A 23,524-nucleotide genomic window follows, 5' to 3' on the forward strand; every position below is an offset into this window, starting at 1 on the left:
CAAAACCTACTTAAACTACACAAACATTACACACTCTACAGTTATAGTTATAATTTACGCTTATAATTTCTTTTTTTCGCATAAATCGCAAACCTCCCCACAGTGTTGCCAACTCTGTAGCCACACTACATGAATTATGACACGGCCTGCTACCATGCAGTGTTCTTATAAATTGTGTTGTTTGAAATGTTATATGTTTCAGTATATATGTTACCATTAACATACTATTATTGATAGAATATGAAAGGGTTAAAGCTGTACATGGGGAACGATGAGTTATAGTTCATGTAGTGTGGCTAGAAGTTGACAACACTGTGTACAGAGGTGCGCCAGTTGTAGTACGCTTTGACCGGGGCTGAAATTATAAGTTTAAATTATACCTATAACTGTAGATTTCTTAACTTGTGCAGTTTAAGTCCGTTTTGTATACAAAAAAATAACGTTTTCCTATCTATAACTTAGCCTTAACTTTGGTTTTCTCTTTGACGATACATGTAGAAAACGAGCCAGGGAATAGAGAGAGAAAGACATAGCATAGCGAGAGAGAGAGAGAGAGAAGAGAGAGAGAGAGAGAGAGAGAGAGAGAGAGAGAGAGAGAGAGAGAGAGAGAGAGAGAGAGAGTGAGTGTGTGTGTGTGTGTGTGTGTTGCTAACAGACACTACTGGTTGATAAATGTGTAATTACAAAATAGGGCTGTTTATTGTATTTTATTTTCTTGATGTTGTCTTTAACATTTTTTTAAATTAAACTAAAAAGTGTTGCAGGGAAAATATAAATTCAGTCAGAAATTACTCTTCCAAAATGAGGTTAATTGGAAACATACTCCTCATAAGATGCCTACTTGTAAAAGATCTACTCTATATTTAGAATACCTCGGATATCTGGTCTATGGGAAAGTTAGCAACCTGAGACATGTTTAAGAGACTGGTTAAGTCTGGCTATATGTCTCCAACAACAAAAAAGCATGCACCCCACACATATCTTCTGAATTAGATATTGCCACTGGACGAAAACAGAGTGAGAAAAGCCCACTAGGGCACAGTGTGCGAACTTTACAAATGCCACTAACATAGCATAACACAGTAAATAACTTAGGGCCAGATGTAGGAAAAATCCAATTTGCGAGTTGCAAATTGCGAGTCATTCCGACTCGCAATTTGCAACTCGCAAATTGGTATGCAGAACGGTGTCTGGGACACCGTCTGCAACTCGCTATGGGGTCGCAATGACCCACCTCATTAATATTAATGAGGTGGGTCGCTAATTGCGGCCCCATAGCGAGTCTAGGCACTCGCAAACATGGAGGCCTGCTGTCGTCAGCAGACCTCCATGTTCGTGACTGCTTTCAATAAAGCAGTTTTTTTTGTTTTAAGTGTAGCCCGTTTTCCTTAAAGGAAAACGAGCTGCACTTAAAAAAAAAAACGAAACCTTTAGTTTCGTTTTTTTTTCAGGGCAGGCAGTGGTCCCTTGGACCACTACCTGCCCTGAAAAAAATGTTTTGGGTCCATTCACAAACTGGAAGGGGTCCCGTGGGGACCCCTTCCAATTTGCGAGTGGGTTACCATTCACTTGAAGTGGACGGTAACTGCGATACCCTTTGCGACCGCATATGCGGTCGCAAATGGTATTGCATTCCACTCCGAATCGCAAATAGGAAGGGAACACCCCTTCCTATTTGCGATTCTGAAATGCATATTGCGAGTCGGTACCGACTCGCAATATGCATTTCTGCATAGGGAAACGCGTTTAGCGACTCACAAATGGCAATTTTTGCCGTTTGCGAGTCGCTAAACGTTTCCTGCATCTGGCCCTAAAATCTTTAAAAAGGCTTAATTGTGTAATGTCTCAAATGTAATTTCCAACTGTTGCCATTCAATTCATTCAACTTCTACCTCTGGTTTGAAGCACCTTGTACTGAGAGAAACTGCAGGAGGAACTAATTAGGAACACATTACAAAAAAGGAAAGAAAGTGTTTTAGCATCCCCCTATTGATAATCTGAAATGCTTCATTAGAAGGACCACTGCCGCTCTCTTTTAGAAACGGGTTCTGCCCGGGAGAAAGCAGGGCTGAGAGTCCTGTTGAATTAGCCGCTGCCTGGGAAGGCACATAATCTGCCGGTCACTGTCTAATAATGTCACGAGCATGGAAGGCTCAGCCAGACTTCCATTAGCCCTTTTCCCCGCACTATAACTGAGTGCTAAAAATTGATTGTTAACGAAGCAAATGAATGAAGCAACTACAGCTTGGAAACCATCGAGAAGACGCACATATGTTCCCCAGAGGCTCCATTTGTACAAAGTGAGTTGTAACAAGTTAAAAGGCACTTTACGGTGTATCGAACCATTCTGTTTCCGTCGTCCCCAGACTAAAAATAAGCCTGGTTAGAAATCATTTGCTTAAATTTCGAGTTCATCTTGAATCCAATTGCTTGATAATGTACAGCGAACACTAAGTGCTTCTGCTTTTAAGCGATTGATTGCTCGAATTGATAAAGAAATCTTTAGATGTGACCTTTAACTGCACGAACAAGCGGCTTAGAGCGACAAAAGGGACGCAGCCACAAGAGCAGCAACAAAAGAACGAAGTTCCACTCAGACTGATTTTTTTTTGTTAAACTCCACAAAACTTTAATCCATTTCAGACGTTAAATCAATCGCCGATTGTTTAAAAATGGCCCGAGATTTGTTGCATGTCTTAATGGGTTCAATGATTAGTCAAGATAATCCTTTTGATATAGGAAAATTGCTCGACCATTAATTTACCAAAAAAAGGTAATTCGCAATAATTCAGAAAGCATTCACAGGAGTCTAAGGAAAAGCAACTCAGAGAGGGGGCATGATATAATTGCATTTACAAATTAAATAGTATCCGCCACCATGTGGGGCGCTGTTGTTTCGTAGCGAGACCCTCATCAGCCCCAGAAGACAAACGGAGGAAGACGAAGAGGTTCGGTTACTCACTGTGCAAGCATTGCGCTACGCAGACGTGCGTCTTTTATTTATATGTATGTGATGACACAGAGGCCGAAACCACTAATGTCAAGGACAAGTGGGCTACAGTCCTCTCATCCTTTCGACTGGAACAATAAGATAGCGAGACACCGAGAGAAAGGTAAACAGAAACATGTCAATCGACAATAGATGGCACCATGTCAAACTCCTTTAGGAGCTCACAGCAGGACTTCTGACCCATCCACAACCAGCTTTGGCTTACAATTCAATCTTTGTAGCGCTGAGATGCAGTGAGTGAGATGTCACTAAGTACTGACGCCAAGCAGCATGGGCATCGGAATCAGCTAGTGTTGGCGGGGATAGGGACATAATTCTAGAGAAACCTTCCTGGTGGGGTGTCAGGTATCACGTCTGGCATAAGGAGTAAACGTGTTTTTGGCCACTGTTTCTTCATGGTCAGTGATAGGCACATTTTGCCGCACAGCCTGCTCGGATTTCCTTTTAAAATGCAAGATATTTCTGGCAATCGGATCTATTTGAACAGTGGTCACCATCGTTCCCTTCACAACTTAAGCGCGCCATGGTTGCGACTCTAACCCTGGTCCAAATGTTCCTCCATGTTCACAGGATGGCAGAAACACAGGATCATTAACCATGAGTGTTCTCCAACGTGCATTCCTTCGACGGCTCACAGCATCATTGTGTTTCTGCCTTCGGTCATGGAAAGCATCTTTATTGGCAACAAACCCACGATGAGTGTTTCAGGATAATCTCTTTTGTTAAGAGCCCATTGATCATGGCAACAGGAGATGTCTTCATAAAGGTGTGTATGGTGTTGCAGAGAAACTTGTAGATGGCCCACTCGACATGGGCTTTGTCTAGTTCAGCAATCCCAATCACTCTATTAAGTGTCCTGATTAATCTTTCAGATTCCCTATTTCCTTGGGGTCACCTCAGTGATATTTTCACTGCTTGATATTAAAATAACTGAAGTACGCCACCAGTCCATGAGCTTGAAAGGGGGATCCACTGTCATGTGGAAGGTCATGTGTTACAAATATCTTCTAGAACTTTGGTATCAGGACTTCAGCCAACTTTGATAAGACCTGTTCAACTTCAGGATATTTGTTACAGTCATCAACTTTCACCAACATATATATATACTCCCTTTTGGGGTGGCCAAATCAGCACTGATTCGGTTCCAGGCCACCACAGGTTAATCTTCAGACATAACAGAACCTGGGCCGTCTGGCTGTCCTACCTTTCTAAGACAGGCGATTAGCAACGGCTTTCTTAACATGTGCATCGAGGTCCGGCAACCAGACCTTCTGCTGGACCTCATTTTTGTCTTCATTATCATCTGATGGGTCTGGTGAACCGCCTGCGTGAGTTGAGAGATCAAACATGATTGGATCATAAGGCAGTTGCCTCAAAGCAGCAGACCATCTTCAGCTACTGAAAATTCCTGACAGTTATGCATTGGTTGAATTTGCATGCAAGCTTCAGCAGTTCGATTTAGTCTGTTCTATCAAAATGGGCCACCAATTGTTTGTCTCAAGGGTCCTTCTTACATGTTGGAGGCATTCATCTTCTAGGGAAGCTTGACCACTTTCTTCCCGTGTGAATGGCTTGGTACAGGAGCTAATCAACCACCAGTTGCACGTTTCTTTGAGTCCCTGGCTTGTTCCTGTTCAGCAATAGTTGCAGCTCGGTCGAGCTGGACTAATATTCTGCAGGGTTATCATATCCTACATGGTACACCACTTCAAAGAAGTACTCCTGAAATTGCAAAACCTACTTCCCATTCTGAGCTTGCGGTTTGGATTTTCATCCTTGTAATAGAATTATGTGGTTTGTGAACGCTAGAAATAAACTTCTGAAGAGGTAGAGGTGGAAGTGCCCAGGGCACATAGCACCACAATCGCCTCTTTGTCTATTTGGGAACATCTCTGCTACATTTATGCCAGAGCTCAGCTGGCACATGCAATGGGCACCCAGATGTCCTGAAGTTATTTTTGCATCAACAGGACTTCAAGCCCCGTCGGTCTGGCACTGAAGGTGACTTCAATTTGTTTCTCAGATTTATAGTACTTCATGGTGTTGTCTGCAGACAGGGCTTCCTTAGTGTTTTTCAATTCTTGTTGTTGGCATTCCTACCATGTCCACGGGGTGTATGATTTGAGTACATCTCTCAAGGGTTTCGTTAGAGTCAAGTTCAGTATAAACCTACCACAGTGGTGACCATACTCAATAAACTCTGTACCTCGATGCGTTGGTCAGAAGGCATGCAGATTGGATATTTTGGACTTTCTTTAGTTCTGTGGAAATGCCTTCTTTCAAAAAACAGTATCCAAAGACAATCAATATTGTTCACAAGGAACTCGCATATCTCCTAATGGAAGGTCAGACCACTCTCTACCAGAGGAGTATATTTGTGTTGAGGTCTGCTGCAGAACCAGGGAGGTGTGTAGTTTTACATAGTTGGTCTTTGACATAAAATGAGCAGTGGCTTCAGAGGCTATGAGCCTGGCCTTTGGCTGACCATGAAGTATAGTTCAGAAGTTAGCTGTGAGCTTCTTCAAGGGGGGGCAGGATTGTTATTGGCCATGACCGATGAGCTTATTCTGTCTCATCCGAGACTCTGGGGTGGCTGTGCACTAATGCCACTGGTTCTGAGGTGGCTTACTGAAAACTTGAGTTTTCCTGGTGTCCTCGTGTCAGCCAATGAGTTGTTCACTTTGCAACAGGTGGAACAGGTCTTGCTTTTGGCTGGGCGTTGGGGTCCTTGGTGTTGAAGGTCATCACAGTAGTCGCAATGATGGTCTTACCTTCTAGTATGCGGTTTCTTAAAGATCGCATGGGCTTATCCACTGGGTTTGTTCAGTTCCATTTTGATGGTTTTAGACGTTAGTGATAATTCAATGTACACAGCGCTTGCATTTGGGAGTTCAAACGCTCGTCCAAGAAGTGGCCAGGGCCCTCCTTGCTGTCCTCAGAATCTCTTTTCAGAGATTTGAGAAGTAATGCCATTGAATGATTTTGCCATGCAGTCCTACAACAATGTAAACAAATTTGTACATGCTCTTCAGCCCATGTAGGTGAGTTTAGAATGCATCTATGTAATCATTTTGTCCTTGTTTCGCCAACCTCGGAAAAAACATATTCGTAACACGGGTTCACCTGTGTAGTCAGTTGGAGATTCAGCACCCTCAATGCCATGGCACAGTCACTGTGCTGGCCAGTGTCTGGAAAGGTGAGAAACATGTTGTCCCCTTCTTCATCCACCAAATGAAGGAGAACAGATGTCTTTGTTGCAGGGTCAGTTTCTGCTTTGGCAGGGAAGTAGTCTTCAAACCTGGTGGACGCACATATTCTATCTGGCCTCTATTGACGACAGGGCAGCATATCAAAAGGTTGGATGGCATTTGTTGAGCTGTGCAGCATGAAGAATGTCAACAGAGGGGCTCAGTCACAGAAACATCGTCAGGGGGCAGCACCAAATGAGCTGCAAGCAAAGCACACATAGTTGCAATGGAGGCATAAACATCCATAGAAAAAAGACCGCTGGGTGTTTGAGTCTACTGCTCTACGAGAGGGGGACAAGTTCATGTTGCCAAGATTTGGGGCTATCGCTATGTGGAGTGCACAGCTTTGCTTTCACACAGCATCTAGGAATAATTCTCTATTCCCAAAAACCAGGTCATCTGCAGGCTCATAGGTACCTCCAGGTTTATACTGATGCTGGTTCGTCACTTTTCTTCAAGAAAGCGCCACAGCACGCTCACATGCCCCTCAAGTGCTGGTCCCATGCTCATGCACAACCTCAAGTTCATGGAAGTACGACTGCAGAGCTGCAGTGCATCCACTGACAGAAGGAGTAAGCACATCAGCATCAAATGCCTGTGTGCTTGCATGAAAGCAGAAATACGTGCAGGATGAAAAAGGTCCACGAGGTCAGCTGGGCAGCTAGATGAAGACTTATTAAAGCACTGTGTGACAGTAGCGGGTAGAGGGTCCTACTCTTTTTTTGTTACATTGTTGTTTTGTAGTGAGGCCCCTATCATTCCAGATACACAAATTCGGACAGACACACAGGTTTGATTACTCACTGTGCATGCACTGCCCTACACAGGTGTGCATCCTTTATTTATAGTTTTTATGACAACACTGAGGACCAAACCACTAGTGACAGTGATGTGGACGAGTGACAACTCCTAGCCACTCCGACCGCCAGTACATGGCACCAGTTTTGGAGAAGTGCTGCAAAGAGACTCTGTATGGGGAACAATTGTAGAAAGAAGTCAATTTCATGCCTCTATCAGGCATCTTGGAGGCTCCCTCCACAAAGATACGCTTAGGCTTCTTGTGGCCAAATTATGAATTGAGGCCTTCATTTTAGTATTAACTACCATTTTCTTCATGTGCTTAAGATTTAAAACCATGCTTTGTGGAAGTGAAATCCATGACACTCAACTAATTGCGAATAAACTTTCTTTGTCAACAAAAACAAAAACAAGAATTACCTTCACTTGAAAGAATTTGAGAACTTGAGCTATATCAAAATTCTGATCCGCACACAGCATGTCTGCAGCAATCTAGGTAAACAAAAGAGAAAACGTTTACATCATAGTCTATACATGTATATTAGATATATAGATTACTCAGTGGCTTGTTTTTCCATAGACAATGTTTTTTTTGGTTTGCTAATAACTTTGGCACCTTTTACAGAATCTTCACAATTTTTTTTTACAAAAATGAATTCATCTCAGATTGTTCTTCTAAAGGTTTCAGGGTGATCCATCAAGCAGGGGCCAAGAAAAAAGGAGGTCCCAAAAGCAAATTTCATTATGCTTTTTCCTCAGACTTCTTTAGGCAGTGCTTCTGCATAAACTGCTGAAAAGAAAGACACCAAATTTGTCAGGAAGCTAGATCTTGGTCAGCAGATTGTGCTTTTGTAATTTGGTGTAAATCCGTTCAGTAGGAGTTGAGAAATTAAGGCTCAGAAATAATTCTATATCTGGACCTTTGGGTCTGAGAGTCTCTTGCAAGAGTACTTCGAACCCAATTAAAAAAAAACAAAAAAAACAGAGCTTTCTGATTGGCCCAGGGAGCTTTTTTCAGCGTGCCAATTCACTCCTGCGGGAGTCAGACTCCTGCTGGACCAAGCACTCTCATTCCTTTCCAGCAACATCCGAAACATGTTGCTGCTAGCAATCAGGGAACCCAGGGACGTAGTCTCCTGTCCTTTTTTTAAATAATATAAGGGGGCATGGTAGGGATACGCTGGACCCTAGGCCCTATGTGGGAACACATTTAAACAATAAATCAGAAGTGTTGCTCCATTTTCACGTGACCCCGTGGGATTGCAGCAAAAAAAGAAAGAAAATTAAATTGACACCATTTTTTAAATAAATATATATATGGGGGAGGCGTGAGTAAGCCCTTCTACCTGAGCCCATTTTGGGCCCTGGGAAAACCACCCTGAGGTTCTGGGTATGTCAATTAAGGGGGGCACATGACCCACCTCCCCAAGCCAGAATAGGCCCCAGAAACCCCATCACCCAGGGCCAAAATCAATAAAAATGGTGAGGGGGCCTGCACGGCCACTCGTCCCCAAGCTTGCTTAGGCCCCAGGGATCCATCACCCAGGGCTTAAACCACTACAAAAGGGGAGGATAGCCATGCATCCCCTCTCTCTCTGAGCCTGACTAGAGCCCAGGGAAACCATCCTATAAACCGAATTGACTAAAAAAACTTTAAAGCGGGGGAGGCAGGGATCCCAAGGCTTTCCTTCCTGAGCCTTCAAAGGACCCGGCATCTTATTCCCTGTGGCTTGATCAGTGACTGCATCCCAGTGAGCTGACGTTCGGGACTCAATAGTTTCCCTGCCTTCAGGAGCGTGGGCAGAGAAACATACGTTAGCTCCCGCCTGGCAGGAGCATTTTCAAAACTCCTGCCAAATGGGTGCAAACAGAAGTTTGCCCCAGCTGGCAGGAGATTTATACATGTTCCCACTGACTGGGAGCAAACTTGTGTTCTGCTTCCCGACTTCCCAGAAACAGAACAGAACAGATATTGCTCCCATCAGTAGGGAGCAAGCAAAAAACAGCTGCTTCCTCCGGGCAGGATCATTGCTAGTTCCCGCACTACGCGGGAAGCTGGACGGGGCCAAAGGGCCCTCTGACTCCCTCGCGACCCCCAAATGTGTTGCTTCGTTTGTGCCCCTAGTGGGCATAAGGGAACCCACCTATAACTGATGCAGAAGCCGGGAGATGGGGCGCAGGAGCCAAAATAGGCTCATGGATTGGGGCTGCATGGCCCCTCTCTCCTTTTTTATCATATTTGGCCCCAGGGGAAGGTGTCCCCAGGGCCTATGAAGGATCAGGGAGGGGGGAATTTGGCCTCAGGGGATGGTGTCACCATAGCCAAATAAGGCTAGGGGAGGGTGGCTTCACACTCCTTAACCTTAATATATATGTTTTAGCCCTGGGGGATGGCTTCCCCTGTACCCAAAGGCCAACCCTATGCCATGCACATCAAATGCTGTGGGTGACCTGGGGTTGGTACTCTACCGGAGGTGGCCAGGGAGGCTTGCAGCAGGCCATGCCATGTGGCTGACCCCCAGCCTGGCTGCATGCTGGGTCCAGTGGCCAATCCCACGCATTGCCAAAGGACGTGCATGACGTGGGGTTGGCTGCTTCCACGGAGTTGAATGCAGGGCCAGGCCCAGAGGCTAACCCCACGCCACACACAAGGAAAGTCCATGCACAGCTTTGGATTGGCTGCCTCTGGGTACACTGACCACAGGGCTAGGCCACAGGCCAGGCCAGTGGCTAACACCCCCTGTGCATGGCCAAGTGTGATGAGTAGTGTAGCTTTGGCTGCCTTAACTCAACCTCGCAGATTGGGGTTGGCTGCCTGTGAGGGGCTTTCAGCAGGGCCCGGTCCCAGGCCAGGCCCTGCACCAGCTCCCTGTCACGCACCCCTGTAGGGGTTGGCTTTACCTATGGTAACAGAATAAATTCACTGAAAAACCAAAGGTTAAAGTAACATAATTAGGTGGCATGTTCAGTAACAAGGTAGTGTTGTAAACTACCAAAACACAGAAATTCTCCAGTTATTGTATAGTTATCTCAAATCGTTATAAATTATGCCCTAAGGTAACTATAACTTGCGCCCTCGCCATGCACTAGGCATCTAACAGCATCATGCCTTTCTTTGTGGATGGCAGCCTGAGGCACTTCAGTAATGTTCACTGGGAGCAAGTCAATTGTGCTGTCCTGAGTGTAGCACTGACGAGATTGCCGGGCAACACCGACTGTAGATTGTCTCCCCCTGGAAAGCATAGATACAAATGTCAAATGAGAAGCCGAAATGTTGCTGCTAGTATTCGAAACAGGATGATAAGTTACCCACAAGTGTAGGAGTGTACAGCATTATGAAAAGGGATGGGATGGACTATGTGTGTTCTTTCAGTTGTGTTGTGTTGTAAGGAATCAAATGCAGTATGTATGTGTGTATGAGACATGCATTTGTATTATAGAAATAAATAAGTTGCATTATGTGCAATGGGAATGTGGGTTCTGACATAGGAGGATGCTGAAAATGAGGCAGATGTGTGCATTGTCTGATGCAATGTGTGAGGCTAACAGAACACCCTCTTGGTATCCTCCACCCATCCTCTCTCCTTCACCCTCCCCTTGAATTCCACGTTCCCTAGTTTCTTCATATTGTCCCTCCTGTCTCCAGAATCTGGTCCAAAGGGCCGCCCCAGTCAATTTGATCCCCCACTTGACGCCTACCAGCTCCACCCTTAGTGTCCTTGCTGGTATACAATGCCTGCACCATGGCAAGGTACGTGGGTGTGGTGCAGGAGTTTGGGTCTGTTGTGTCAGGATGTGCTTGTAGACTGTGTGTTTGGGATGTAACCTGGAGTAGGTGTGTTTTGGGGAGTGTGACTTTGTAAGTATTGGCCTTCCACGTCTGGAGTATTTGTGTGTTCAGAGGGTTTATTTCTGTCATATTCTTGAATTCATGATGTACAAGATTTCTAGTGTTTGTTCCTTTCATGTGTATGTTGAAGTGTGCGGATAGCCATTTTTGTTAGTCGTTTTCCTTAATTTTCTGTTTGTATCTATAACAGCAGAGACGGGGGCAAAGTTTGGGATCTCAACCTCACCTTCTTATAGTCCATTTCTAGAAATAAAAGTTTGATTTGGGGTGTGAGTATTTGCAGTTTTATGTTGGGCTTCTTTTTTTCTTGATGTGTACTCCTTTCCTTTTATTCTTTCCTTATGAAAGGCTGTCTGTCACAGCAGGCAAAACTCTTAATTTGACTGTCCCACAACACAACACAGTTCATGGGAGTGACCAGAGTTCATGTCTGTATGTCAGCGACAGTGATATGTGCATCATAAGGTTAATCCTAGGCTCCCAGCCCTACACTTTATGATTCTGTTATCAGCCGCATCTCCTTCCCGTGTGTCCAGGCTTCTTCCGTGTGATCTATTACTGAATGAAAGAACAACCTTTTGAAGAGAAAAGGGGGAGTCCCTTCCTCCAGTGTGTTTCCCACCAGCTCACAGGAATGAAGCAATACACAAATCTTTTTGGGGGATTCTTCTCCGCATCATGTCCTTCCCAAGCAGGCCTAGGCTTCCCAAAAGGGAACCAGGTCCCTCAATATAATGTACTATTGCAGCACACTTGCACTCGGTGTACATTCATCGTACACTTATTGTCCAGTATTGTTACCTCCATGCATTGTGCTACTACAGGCACACATACATTCAGCACACACATTCAGTCTGCAAGCATTGCTTAGTACTGTAGCTTTTTTAAATTGTATCAGGATGTGCTTTTGCAAACACACACAATGTCAGCACACACACTCCCCATGTGCACACTGTACAACAGTTCACCCTTCATGTAGGAACATATAAACCCAGCACAAGCTTTCCATCCAGAGGCACTGCACGCCATTACATCCTTCATGTAATGTATTCCTCACAGGCCTAAATACACTCAGCACATGCACTAATCCCACATGTACTACACAGTAATGCTCTGTCCCTGTAATATATCCCTCCAAGGCACACAGAAATCCAGAGGAGATTCATTACTCCTGTGCAGTGCAGCACTCCGTCTACCTGATGTAAGCAAAGGAAGAGTTAAGCAAACAGCAGTGGAAGTTTTAAAAAGGTGAATGAGCCTGTAGGCCTCACTCCAGTGGCACAGGTTAAAAAGGACCTGTTCACTGCTACTGATCACTACACTGTCTGCTGCCACTACTGCACTTGTGCTGCATAACTCTTGGTGAAGGCATTAGGTTTCCAACGCTATGAGGGTAGAGATTTGGGCACCCCTCCCGGTCCAACAAGATCACAGTCCATGAAGAAGGCCTATAACATGGCATATACACATGATCCATGTTTGCCTATGATAAAAATCAGCATTAGAGATCCAGAAAACAGTAAAGTTAGGCACTAAGGGTAGGGGTACACATGTTTAACCATGCAGAGGTCTTTTCTGTCCCAACACCTTCCCTCCATAGCAGTCCTGTTCTTCTTTGGAGCAATGATCCAGACTCCTGTATACAATAGGTACGTTTCTGCTGAAACAAACTAATTGCTATCACATACTCCCATTACATTGACTTGTCTTAATAGAAAATGTAGGTAAAGGAATACCTTCATAGCGTTGAAGTATTAGCTAAAGAGTTTGGGGAATTTTCAGGGTATACAGTCAATCAGGACAAGTGCTGAGATAATGCTATGGAATTAGGATTTCCAAAGTAGCCTGCTGAAAAAAGAAATGAGGTATCTGGGAGTCAAGATATACACAATGTGGGATGTTACTGTTGAGAGTTATTTGAAATTAGTGTCTAGTGAGATTACGTCAACACTCAAAAGATGGCAAAATCTGCCTTTGACTACTTACGGCAGAGTGAACTTGGTAAAAATGAATATTCTACAAAGAGTGTCCTTTTTGTTTAATTGTATCCAATAAACGTTTGATAAAAATGCCACCCAAAAAATACAGGGGTGCATTATTAGCTTTATACAGGCTTCTACTGGGAATAGCAAACCATGGAAAAAAATTAACAGGTAAGCTCATGAAAAGTGGCCTGCAATTTCCAGATCTCCAATTGTATTCCATGGAGTTTCAGCTCTTCTCTTAGGTTTTTGTTGAACTTCCAGGAGGCTGGGGACGACTCTGATAAAGCTTAGATGTCCAAGGTAATGTTAGAGACTCAGGGAGTGACGAAAGGAATACTTTATAAGTTTGGAGGTCTGAGGTATTTAAAAAACGTGTAACTAAAGGTGTTAAGACAGCTCCCCTTTGGTGGTGTAACCTGAGAAAGAGATGGGTAATCCCATATTATTCTACATTTGCTCCAATTTGGGACTCTCCGGGTACACTGGAATGTTTAAAGGGAAGACACTCCACCGCGCTCTATGTTGCAGGGATAGAAATATGGGGTGACTTGTTAGACAGCACAGTAATAAAGTCATGGGAAGACTTAAAGAAAGACACTAATGATAAGTTAACCGAATTTAAGGGGAAACATTCTAAACAACGCATTGCCAACAACGCAGACGTTTCCTAACGCAAGCGGAACAATACTTACCGGAATGACGCATGCCTTTTTCTCTGCCTTAACCACGCATGTGCCAAACTGGCATGTGCCAAACTACGCATATGCGTGGTTAAGGCAGAGAAAAAGGCAGAGAGCTTGGGAGAGGACGCAATGAGGTAAGTACGGCTGGGGCATGGTTGGGAGGTAGTTTTTAGGGGTGAGAGCGGATTAAGCGTTTAGGGTGGGTGGGGTTCTGACTTTTTTTGTTTTTGTTTTAAGGGCATGTGGAGGGGTTTCGGGAAGTTTAGTTTTTAGGGTTTACTGGGTAATTTCTTTTTTACAGGTGGGATCGATGGCTTGGGGTATTTTTTTTAGGGCTTAGGGTGGGAGACAGGGTAGTTTATTTTTTAGGGTTGGGGAAGGTTTAAGGAAGGGCAGGAGGAGAGGAAGGAAGGATCGGGAAAGGACGCAATGAGGTAAGTGGAGTTGGATTTAGAGCTTAGGGTGAGTGAGGGGTCAGAGTAGTTTATTTTTTGGGGGGTGGGGGTTGGCATCCTTAGTGTGGTCTCCCCTATCTTTTTGCTTCTGTTTCCCAGGTTGTTGATGTGTGCTGGACTCTGTTTTTGCAGTTTTTGTTACTCTGGGCACTTTACCACTGCTGTCCAGTGCTAAAATGCAAGTGCTCCTATGTAAAATATAAATGTAATTGGCTCTCCATGATTGGCATATTTGATTAACTAGTAAGTCCCTAGTACAGTGCACTGGAGGTGCCCAGGGCCTGTAAACCAAATGCTACCAGTGGGCCAGCAGCACTGATTGTGCCACCCACATAAGTAGCCCTGTAAACATGTCTCAGGCCTGCCACTGCAGTGTCTCTGTGTGCAGAGTTGCACGGACAATTTGACTTGGCAGGTATACCTACTTGCCACGCTTAAGCCTTCCCTTTCTATACATGTAAGGCACCCCTAAGGTTGGTCCTAGGTAGCCTTTTGGGCAGGGTGGAGTGTATGTTAAAGGTGGGACACATACTTATGTTTTTTACACGTTGTGACAGTGAAATACTGCAAAATTTGTTTTTCGCTATGCAAGGCCTGTCTTTCTGATAGGTTAACATGGGGACTGCCTTTAAATGTTATTAAAGCGTAGATTCCCTTTGCGAGCAGTTAGAAATATGGAGTTTAGGGTCTCTGAGCTCACAATTTAAAAATGCATCTTTTAGTGAAATTGGTTTTTAGATTGTGTGTTTGAAAATGCTACTTTTAGAAAGTAAAAACAGATGATGGACGGAATGCAGAATAAATCAAACATTCACCCCAGTTAATGATTTAATCCATCAGTTTTTTTTCCTGCCATACCATTCCAGTTTGGACCCAGCCATATGCAAATCAGGCTTGACCACAATACACATGGGAACAGTCCAGCACGAACTGCGAGGCCAGGTCCTCCCTAAGCATCCTGGGACCAGTTTCAGGGTATCACCCTTCATCAACCAGGCTAGCTTGAATCTGGTGGCATAGCAAGCACGGGACCCACATCTGGGCATACCCTTCCCACTTGGGGCGACAAATGCAAAAACAACAGATGATGGACGGAATGCAGGATAAATAAAGCATTAACCCCCAGTCACAGATCTTGGTTTAATCCATCAGTTTTTTTTGCCTGCCATGCCATTCCAGTATGGACCCAGCCATATGCAAATCAGTCTTGACCCTGTTCCCCATTGAGCACGTGAGCAGAAGAACGATGGATTAAACCCAGATCTGTGACTGGGGGTGAGTGTTTGCATTGTTCAGCACTCTGTCCATCATCCTTTTGTGTTGCTATACTTTTCGAAAGTAGACATTTTCCTGCTTAAACCATTCTACTGACATCATTGCGACCCGGGAGGTTGTCCCAAAGCATCGTGACTCTGCCGGACTTGGCATCTGACGAAATCAAGTGACCGACTTCACATCTGACTCCGTTTCACCTCCACCGCCATGTAGTGAGGACCCGGCACCGCTGCATGCTGCTGCTGTCCTTCTGCCCCAAGGAACTGGAACTGATGCCGCATTGGACCCAGCAAAGTTGCTTTCCCCTACTCCGTGCACCAGCCTGTTTTCCACTTGTTTCTTAATGTACTGTATGGGGGGGGGTTGAACAACTCTGTAGACGGGGCCATTGGCGTCACATCGTAGGAAATGACTCCGTCACAACACCGCATAATACCACCTTGTAGTATTTGTGCCTCAAGGCACGGTTTTCTTGCTTTTAAGTGCTAAATTCATATTTTTTACTGTATATTGTGGATTTTTATTGTATTTGGTCTTGTTTATTTAGATAAAATATTTACTATTTTTCTAAACCTGTGTTGTGTCATTTTATAGTGGTTCACTGTATTAATGTGTGTGTTTGTACAAATATTTAACACATTGTCTCTGAGTTAAACCTGCCTGCTCATGCTAAGCTACCAAAGAGTTGAGCGGGGGTTAACGGAGTGTGATTCTCCTTTACCCTCACTAGAGTGAGGGTCCTTGCTTGGACAGGGGATAGCCTCATTGCCAAACAAAGACCCAATTTCTAGTAGGGTAGTTTTATTTTTTTTAGGACTTAGAGTGGGTGGAAGGTTGGGGTAGTTTATTTTTTAGGGGCAGGGTTGGGAGGTGGGGTGGTTTATTTTTTCGGGGTAGGGAAGGTTTAAGGACACGCAGGAGGAGGGAGGAGAGCAGAGGAGGAAGTATCGGGAGAGGATGTGGTGAGGTAAGTGGGGTTGGGGGTGCATTTTAAGTAGTGGGTGTGGATTTAGGGCTTAAGGTGGGTGGGGGGTTGGGGTAGTTTATTTGTTAGTGCTTAGGATGGGTCGAGGGGGTCGGTAGTTTACTTATTAGGGGTGGGGGAAGGTTTTAGGGCTCAATGTGGATCGGGGTGTTGGGGTGGTTTCATTTTTAGGGGCGGGGTGGGTGGTCAGGGTATTTTTTACTTAGGGCTTTTCAGGGTAGTTTATTTACTAGGTGTGGGGGAAGGTTTTAGGGCTCATGGCGGCTAGGGGTGTCCTGGGTAGTTTACTTATTAGGGGTAGTTTTGTGCCTCAGGGCCGGTAGGTATGACAGACCCATGCATGCCTTTTCCAAATATGCCTTTACTCAGCATGATCTTACAACAGAATTCGTTGTAAAGGCATGAGTGGTAAAGGCATTCATGGAAAAGACACAGTCGTGATTCCGACCGGGTTAAGGAATGCGTTGTTCTGGTATGCGTGGTTTTGACATACAACCGAATTTAAGTATCTACAATTGCTCTCTTGGGCATAGGAGAACAGGGCTGATTTCAAAGAGAGGCAGAATATTGAACTTACTTTGCAGTCTCATAGCATAACCAGGGAGATTACTATTTGGTATGGGCCACTATGTCAAGCAGAGGAGAAAAAAACACAACCAACTTATAAGGTGTGGGAAGGAAGGTTGCTTGCTGTGGACACAGAGAAAGTTTGGTGCATGTCCTTTGGTATGCTGTATGACAGTGAATCTGGGTCCCTTTTAAAGGAATCATCTATTTACATTGGTCAAGGTATAATGGACACCACAGAAATTGTCTAAGTTATCTGGTGGGCAGGAGCTAGATGTACAAAGTGTGCTCAGCCAAAGGCAGATGATCTTCGTATGTTTGTGGTGGGCCTCAAATTGAAAGTCTTTTGGGATAATATCAGTTTGTCTCTTGCTGAAACCTTGCCAGAAACTACCTAGATAGTCCCCTGACTTGTCTTCTTTGGAATGAAACAAGGAGGAGGAGGAATGGGAGATTAGAAAGAAGCAACTCAGGTTTTAGTTAGTATTCTTAGGAAGATATGTGATTTGTAGAAAATAGATTGAGGCAACGCCTCATCATCATAATGAAGAGCAGAAGGGCTCATTTTTAGTCTCTGGTGATTGATTGGCTTTGTTCTCCGTCCAAATCGATCTATTGATGACAACACCTCATACTCTGCTGGGGTTGGTTAAGGTTTCACAGAACATGGTGGCCCCAGAACCCATCCATGAAGATGGCTATGGTGTTTCATGGCTGTGTAGTTGGGCTAGCACCCTAGTCTGTTGTAATAATAATTTTCTATAGATATTGTGCTTCGGTGTTAGCTATTTTGCATTAAACGCTGTTTTGACGTGGGCTTATCTATGTGTTATGCTTTCTTTTTAACAGGGACAAATCCCATTCTCTTATGGAGTTTGTTCTGGAGAGGTTATAGCTCATCGTTGGAGTGAGATTTCACTATCCAGCATGTGGATTGACAAAAGCTCAACCTGGAAGAACCTGAATCCAGAACAGGTGAGGTAGGGCTTGCTGAAAGGCCGGCAGGGAGGGATGGGGATGATCAAAGTTCAGCCTGGGAGAGTGTGTGTTGAGGAAACATGGTAGCTTAGCCTGAAGAGAGAACACCTTGTGGAGAGGTGACAGTGGTAGCTGAACCAAAGAAAGAGCACCAATGGCCCAGGCACAGAGGCAAGAGAGCTATCAGCCTTGAAGGTCTATTTACCATCAGGCTGTACTCTCAGCCTGATGGTAAGTTGCAGATGGTAAGGCGTGATGAAGGAGTTGCAGAGAGCTGCACTGCAAGCCCCAGAGTGCCACAGATCACAGGAGGAGGTGGGGGGAGCCTCAGAGTGCCGGCTGGGTGTCATTTAAGGCCAGCTGTGTACCATGGCGCTGGGGCGGGCTGAAGGAATTGCAGAGGAGCTGCAATACAAGTTGCAGAGTGCCACAGAGGACAGGAGGACAGAGAGGGAGCCTCGGAGTGCAGGTCAGGCATCCTTTAGGGCCAGCCGTTATCACTTCATGGGTGCACAATGAATGAGTTGCAGAGGGGCTGCACTACAAGTCCCAGAGTGCCACAGAAAACAGGAGGATGCAGAGGGAGCCTCAGAGTGCCAATTGGGTATTATTTAAGGCCAGCTGTATATTGTGGTGCCATCCTTGCCTTGTGCATAGTGGGAACTGCAGGGTGGTTAATTCCGTCTCTTCCTTTTCCAGTGACGGTTTTGCCTGTGTGAGAGCTTCCCTAGGCTCAGTCTCTATTCAAGGCATAGACACCAAACCAGCTTTTAGGATGGGGAAAAGAAAGTTGTTGGGGGCTAAGGATTCAGTTGGGCCCCACGGGGAACCTCTTAGTACAAGCCTGGGCTCCTTTCTATCCAGAGCAGTAGGGGTAGTTTCAAAAGAAATTTACTGGGTGGAAGAATGCTCTCGAGCTCAGTGAATGGCAAGGTTCCTCTGGTTTAAGTCCTCAAGTTACTCTGGCATCTGGGAGACCCACTATATCCATGGAGGGCTCAGTGGCAGGTACCAGCCCAGCTTTTGAAGGTCAGGATGGTTCCTTGGCAGAGGTTGAACTCCACTGTTCCATTAATCCACCATCAAGAGAAGAAAGACCTCCACCAAAAAGAAAGCGCTAAACTAAAAGGCTTTGTAATAAAAAGAACAAGGGGGATTTGAACCCTGGCAATGCTAATGATATCCCCGGAAAGTCTGTTCATTCGGTCACCGAGGTTCTTAATGAAAATGGCCCCAAAAATATTCTAGATAACCTCTTGGAGCAACTTAAGGTTCTGGTTGAGATGTGTGCAGCCCCTCTGAAAGAAAAGCTGAGTTCCTTGGAGTCCATGGTCTCTAAGTTGGTGGATCAACAAGAAGTTGGGTCTGGCCCAGTGAATATGGTTTCTATTAACGGTCATCCCAGGGAGGCGGACAATCTCCCGGAAATGAGGTTGGCCATTATAGCTGGTCCTTCTAACCCAGTCAATTCTACTAACCTATCCAGGTCTACTCCTCCTGCACCACAAGAGGATACTTCCGTAACACTGCGATACGGGAAAGGTAGCTTCAAGAAGGGCAATAAAGGTATTCAACCTGTCCCTGAGGGAGGCAGGCCTGGGGCTGATCTGTCTACTAGTATTTATTCACAGCTATACCTCTCCCCAGAGTGTTGCACCTATGTTGCTGTATTAAGTAACGTACCACCATTGTTAGCTGAAAAGAAGGAATCCACAGCACAACTGAAAAACAGGGCTTTTGGCTCTGCAAGAACTCCGATTTTCACCCAGCGGAATACAAGTCCATCCTATTTGTTGAAGAATAGGGTGGATTTGGCCTTCAGTTAAGTAGATAGATGGGGATTGTGCTGTTATTGATTTCCATTACCCAATGTTGGCACATCGTCTGATCTCTTCTTGTAGACAGCAAAGCCCATTGCCTAAACTGCTTAACTTGGTGCCTCTGGAGTTTTTCTATAAGCATTTACAGCCACTGAGGTAGCTGGCAATTTAACAGCCTTCACTTATCGTGAGGGATGCTGTAGAACAGATTTTCTGTGCTGTCTGGCTTAGAGAGCAATGACTATCATCCACCTGTAACCCTACAGCGTTCGGTGGAAACGGGATTTCCACAAAAAGTGATAGGGTAAATTGCCCACCATCAGATATTCTCACTAAGGTATGTTCCTTGTTCAAGCTTGTTTGCTGGATCATTGCAGGGTATGAACCAAAACTTCAGGACGGGGACTAGGTGGGGTATATTTCTCAATTTGACATTGTGATGATGCAGGACGCTTGCTCCCGAGTGGATGTGGAATGGGATGAGTATGTTAGCTTTTCTGTGCCAGCTGTTCAAGTCCTTGGTCACAGAGCAAGTGGGAGGGGGATGTGACTCAGATCCATATTGCCAAGATTTATCAGGCTAACCGAATAGATTGTAACCATCATGGGTTCCTGATTGTGTGATTTATCCTCTTAAATAAGTTTGACTTCTTTGTAGTCAACTTCTACAACCCAGTCTGGGAGTTGGATGCCAAATTCATGCTTTATTTTTGGTGATGTCCATTTTGAAACAGAGATCCAATACTATTTTTAATTACTTCTGTATTAAAGAAGTAGGGGATTTTAATGCAAAACCTGGCACAAATACCACCATGTTAGATCCCTTTAAAGTTAGGGATATTATTGCCCAGCTGGTCAGGGTGTAGATTGCAGAGGGGAGAAATACCTAGAAGCCATTTTAAGCTCTGGTTTGGTTAATACATCTGAGCTGGTGTTTAAACCTTCTTGGCAGGTACTGATTTTTGTGGGTTGTGGTGCAGGCACAATAATTGATTATGGTTTTGTCTCCTGGGAGCTGAGTTGGCTTGTTCTTAGGGGAGGGGTCAAAGATCAGGAGCACAGTGATCATAACCCTATTGAGGTCGTTTTTGGTTGACCAAATCTCAGACGTTCTTACGAAGTTGTGGGGCCTAGGAAAGTCGGGATCAAGGACAACAGGCTTCGGGTCAGATGGCAAAATGCTGATATTACACTTTGTCTCTCAGCCCTGGTGAAATGTAAGCAAAGCCTGATTATGGATGTCCTGTTGGCGGTTAACTTCTCACCCTCTTAGATCCTGGTTGCCATTGTTAAGTTGAATACTTCAGTGTCAGATCTGATCAATGGTACTGGTAGATCTACAAGGAACCACTACCCCTGGTGATTTCATAGCATATGCAGAGCTGTAAACAAAAGGTTGTGTGTGGCACTCAGTAGCACGCACAGAGATAGGTCTATGGTAAAAATGGCTACAATGGAATATGAGCTAGCCATTGAAAATAGGAAGGTGGAGATAAGAAAGAGTTATTGGAGAACTAAGTCCAGGCATGTAAATTGAAAGACACAATGAGGTTCTGGAGCATTGTGAACGAAGGAAGCCCCACAATTGGGACCACAGAGCGACTGGGTCTAATGTACCAACTGCAGACCGGTATGATGACTTTAGCCGGATTTATTCCTATGGGGAGATTCAGGTAGAGTCTGAGTTGTCTGAATAGAGAGGCGGGCTCAAGATAATGCCATTATGAGTCCAGTACAATATGAGTTTCGGGAAGGTCTGAGGGATCAAAGAGCAATCTTTAAAGTTGCACCTGTTAATTGGGAAGAACACAATTGCTAAGAAAGGGACATTATGCCTTGCAATTATGGATTTCAGGAGTACATTTGATAAGGTTACTCTCACTAAATTCTGGGGATTTTACACAAGCTAAGTTTTCCCCTGTCCTATAGTGGATTTTTTATAGGTGCTCCATGAAGGAGTTAGAGCTTCAGTCAGGTATAGCATGGAGGGTGAGGGCCCTGAATTTCTTAACCTTTTTAAGGGTGTTCGATAAGGATGCGTTTTGCTCCCATTTTATTACCTTTATATATTAATGGTTTGCGTTCTTTTTTAGTCTCCCAGTGTAAAGACTTACCAATTGTGAATGGCAAAAGCATACCGGCTCTGCTGTATGCTGATGACGCAGTTCTGCGTCCTTGAATGCTAAATGGCTGACGGGACCTGTTGATGCCTTTATAGGAATTACCTGGATTTAGAGGTTAATATATCTAAAACATCCTATATGGTGTTTGGGAAGCCCCACAGCAAGTCAAGTCCAGTGGTAATTAAAGGAAAAATAATAAGCCGAGTCCACATGTTCTCTTACCTGGGAGTAACTTTTGATGGCAGTGGAAACTGGTTAGCATGTATATGGAAGCAGTGTGCTCGTTTAAATGCCTCAGTGGGTGCTGTTTTCGAACTTGCATCTTAAGTTGACAACAAGCCAATTTTGTCCGTGTTGGAGGTATATAAACTAAAAATGCCTACCTGCTCTAACTTTTGTGGCCCCCCCACTTGGGGATATCGGAATTTCCATATAATATAGCAGGAAGAGAATTGTTTCTGTAGGCGTTTACTTGGAGTTGGGCCCAATAGTCCATGCTACGCAATACACGAAGAATTTGGCTTCGACTTTGTGGAAGACCGGGAAAGCTAGCTCCGATGCTCCTCTGGATTTCAATATGGGGAACACTAATGCAGTGCTTATCAGGAAGATCATATTAGATTGTTTGTTCTGTGATCTGGGAATAAGGCTAACAGTCTGGGTCGACCCGATCTAGTTTCTTCCCCACAACTATTGAATAAAAGGGAGGTGGGTTGGGAAAAGAAGGAGTTGCAGAGATTAGCAGTGGCTGCTATAGAATCGAAGGAACTGGAAAAAACATTTGTGAATGGTTTTGTTATGGTTAAGACCTGCCAGGACATAGAGCCCTACCTCTCACGCATCAACAACGCATGGGAGGCGTCACTCCTGACCAGGTTCCGGTTGGGTTCAATCAGGTGTAACCGTTCTTTCCCATTGGAGCAGTTCCATTCAAAATGTGCCCTTGTGATGATATCTCCCCTCAGACACTGTTGCACTTTACTCTTGTCAGTGCAGGCCAGCTTTTTATTTTCTCCAGATGGCAGCAGATGGTAAGTCTGTCTTATGGTGGTAGCTTTTCTTAAAAATGCAGTGCATCTGCGCATCTCAGCGAATTTTTACAGTGTTTTTATTTATATTTAGTCTATATATTGTTATCTGATTGTACATTATATGTGATGTGTGTTCTTTTATGATTTTTTTTTATAATCGAATAAAGCGATTTGACTGACTGTAAACACAAGCATTGGCTTACATTTTCAGTTATAAGCCAGACCTTTTGGCCTATAACTGAAATGTTTGTTGAAATACAACAAGGCAAATCCATGCCATCATTAACTCAGAGAATGCGCTACTAGCAATTTCCTACCCAGATACTCCAAGCCACTTTGCCTGCAGTAGATTGCATTTTGATTCTGCAGTACAGATTTTAAAGTGGTTGTTGAAACACTGTCTTGCATTGAAGACAATCCTGCCCAATCTAACAGCCTTTAGTATGCTTGTCTATATCGCCTGAGATGGAAATAGGGTGCCCTCCAAAGCTTTTCCACACTCCAACCTGGGGAGAGTCTCAGCGAATAGATATATTTTAGACGACGGGAATGGGCTATTACAGATAACAGTGTGTGGCCTAGTTCTAGTTTATAGGCCCACATCTTTGAACTGGAAGGAAGGGAACAGAAATGCTTTAAATATCAAGCCTCTATTTTTTGCCAGTCATTTCTAGGGTCTATGGCTAACAGTACAGCATCATATAGCACTTAAATGA

At 44.5% G+C, this 23,524-nt stretch overlaps 1 protein-coding gene across 1 annotated transcript in view; it reads right to left on the reverse strand.

Annotated features, from left to right (window-relative positions):
* LOC138285009 (uncharacterized) overlaps positions 1-23,524 on the reverse strand; it is a 597,004-nt gene that overhangs the window by 468,924 nt on the left and 104,556 nt on the right. The window contains exon 5 of the mRNA XM_069224423.1: positions 7,477-7,548. Within this exon, the coding sequence (XP_069080524.1) occupies positions 7,477-7,548 (72 nt within the window). The remainder of the gene's footprint in view (positions 1-7,476; positions 7,549-23,524) is intronic.

This window comes from Pleurodeles waltl, chromosome 3_1 (assembly GCF_031143425.1).
Source record: "Pleurodeles waltl isolate 20211129_DDA chromosome 3_1, aPleWal1.hap1.20221129, whole genome shotgun sequence".
NCBI classification, from domain to species: domain Eukaryota; kingdom Metazoa; phylum Chordata; class Amphibia; order Caudata; family Salamandridae; genus Pleurodeles; species Pleurodeles waltl.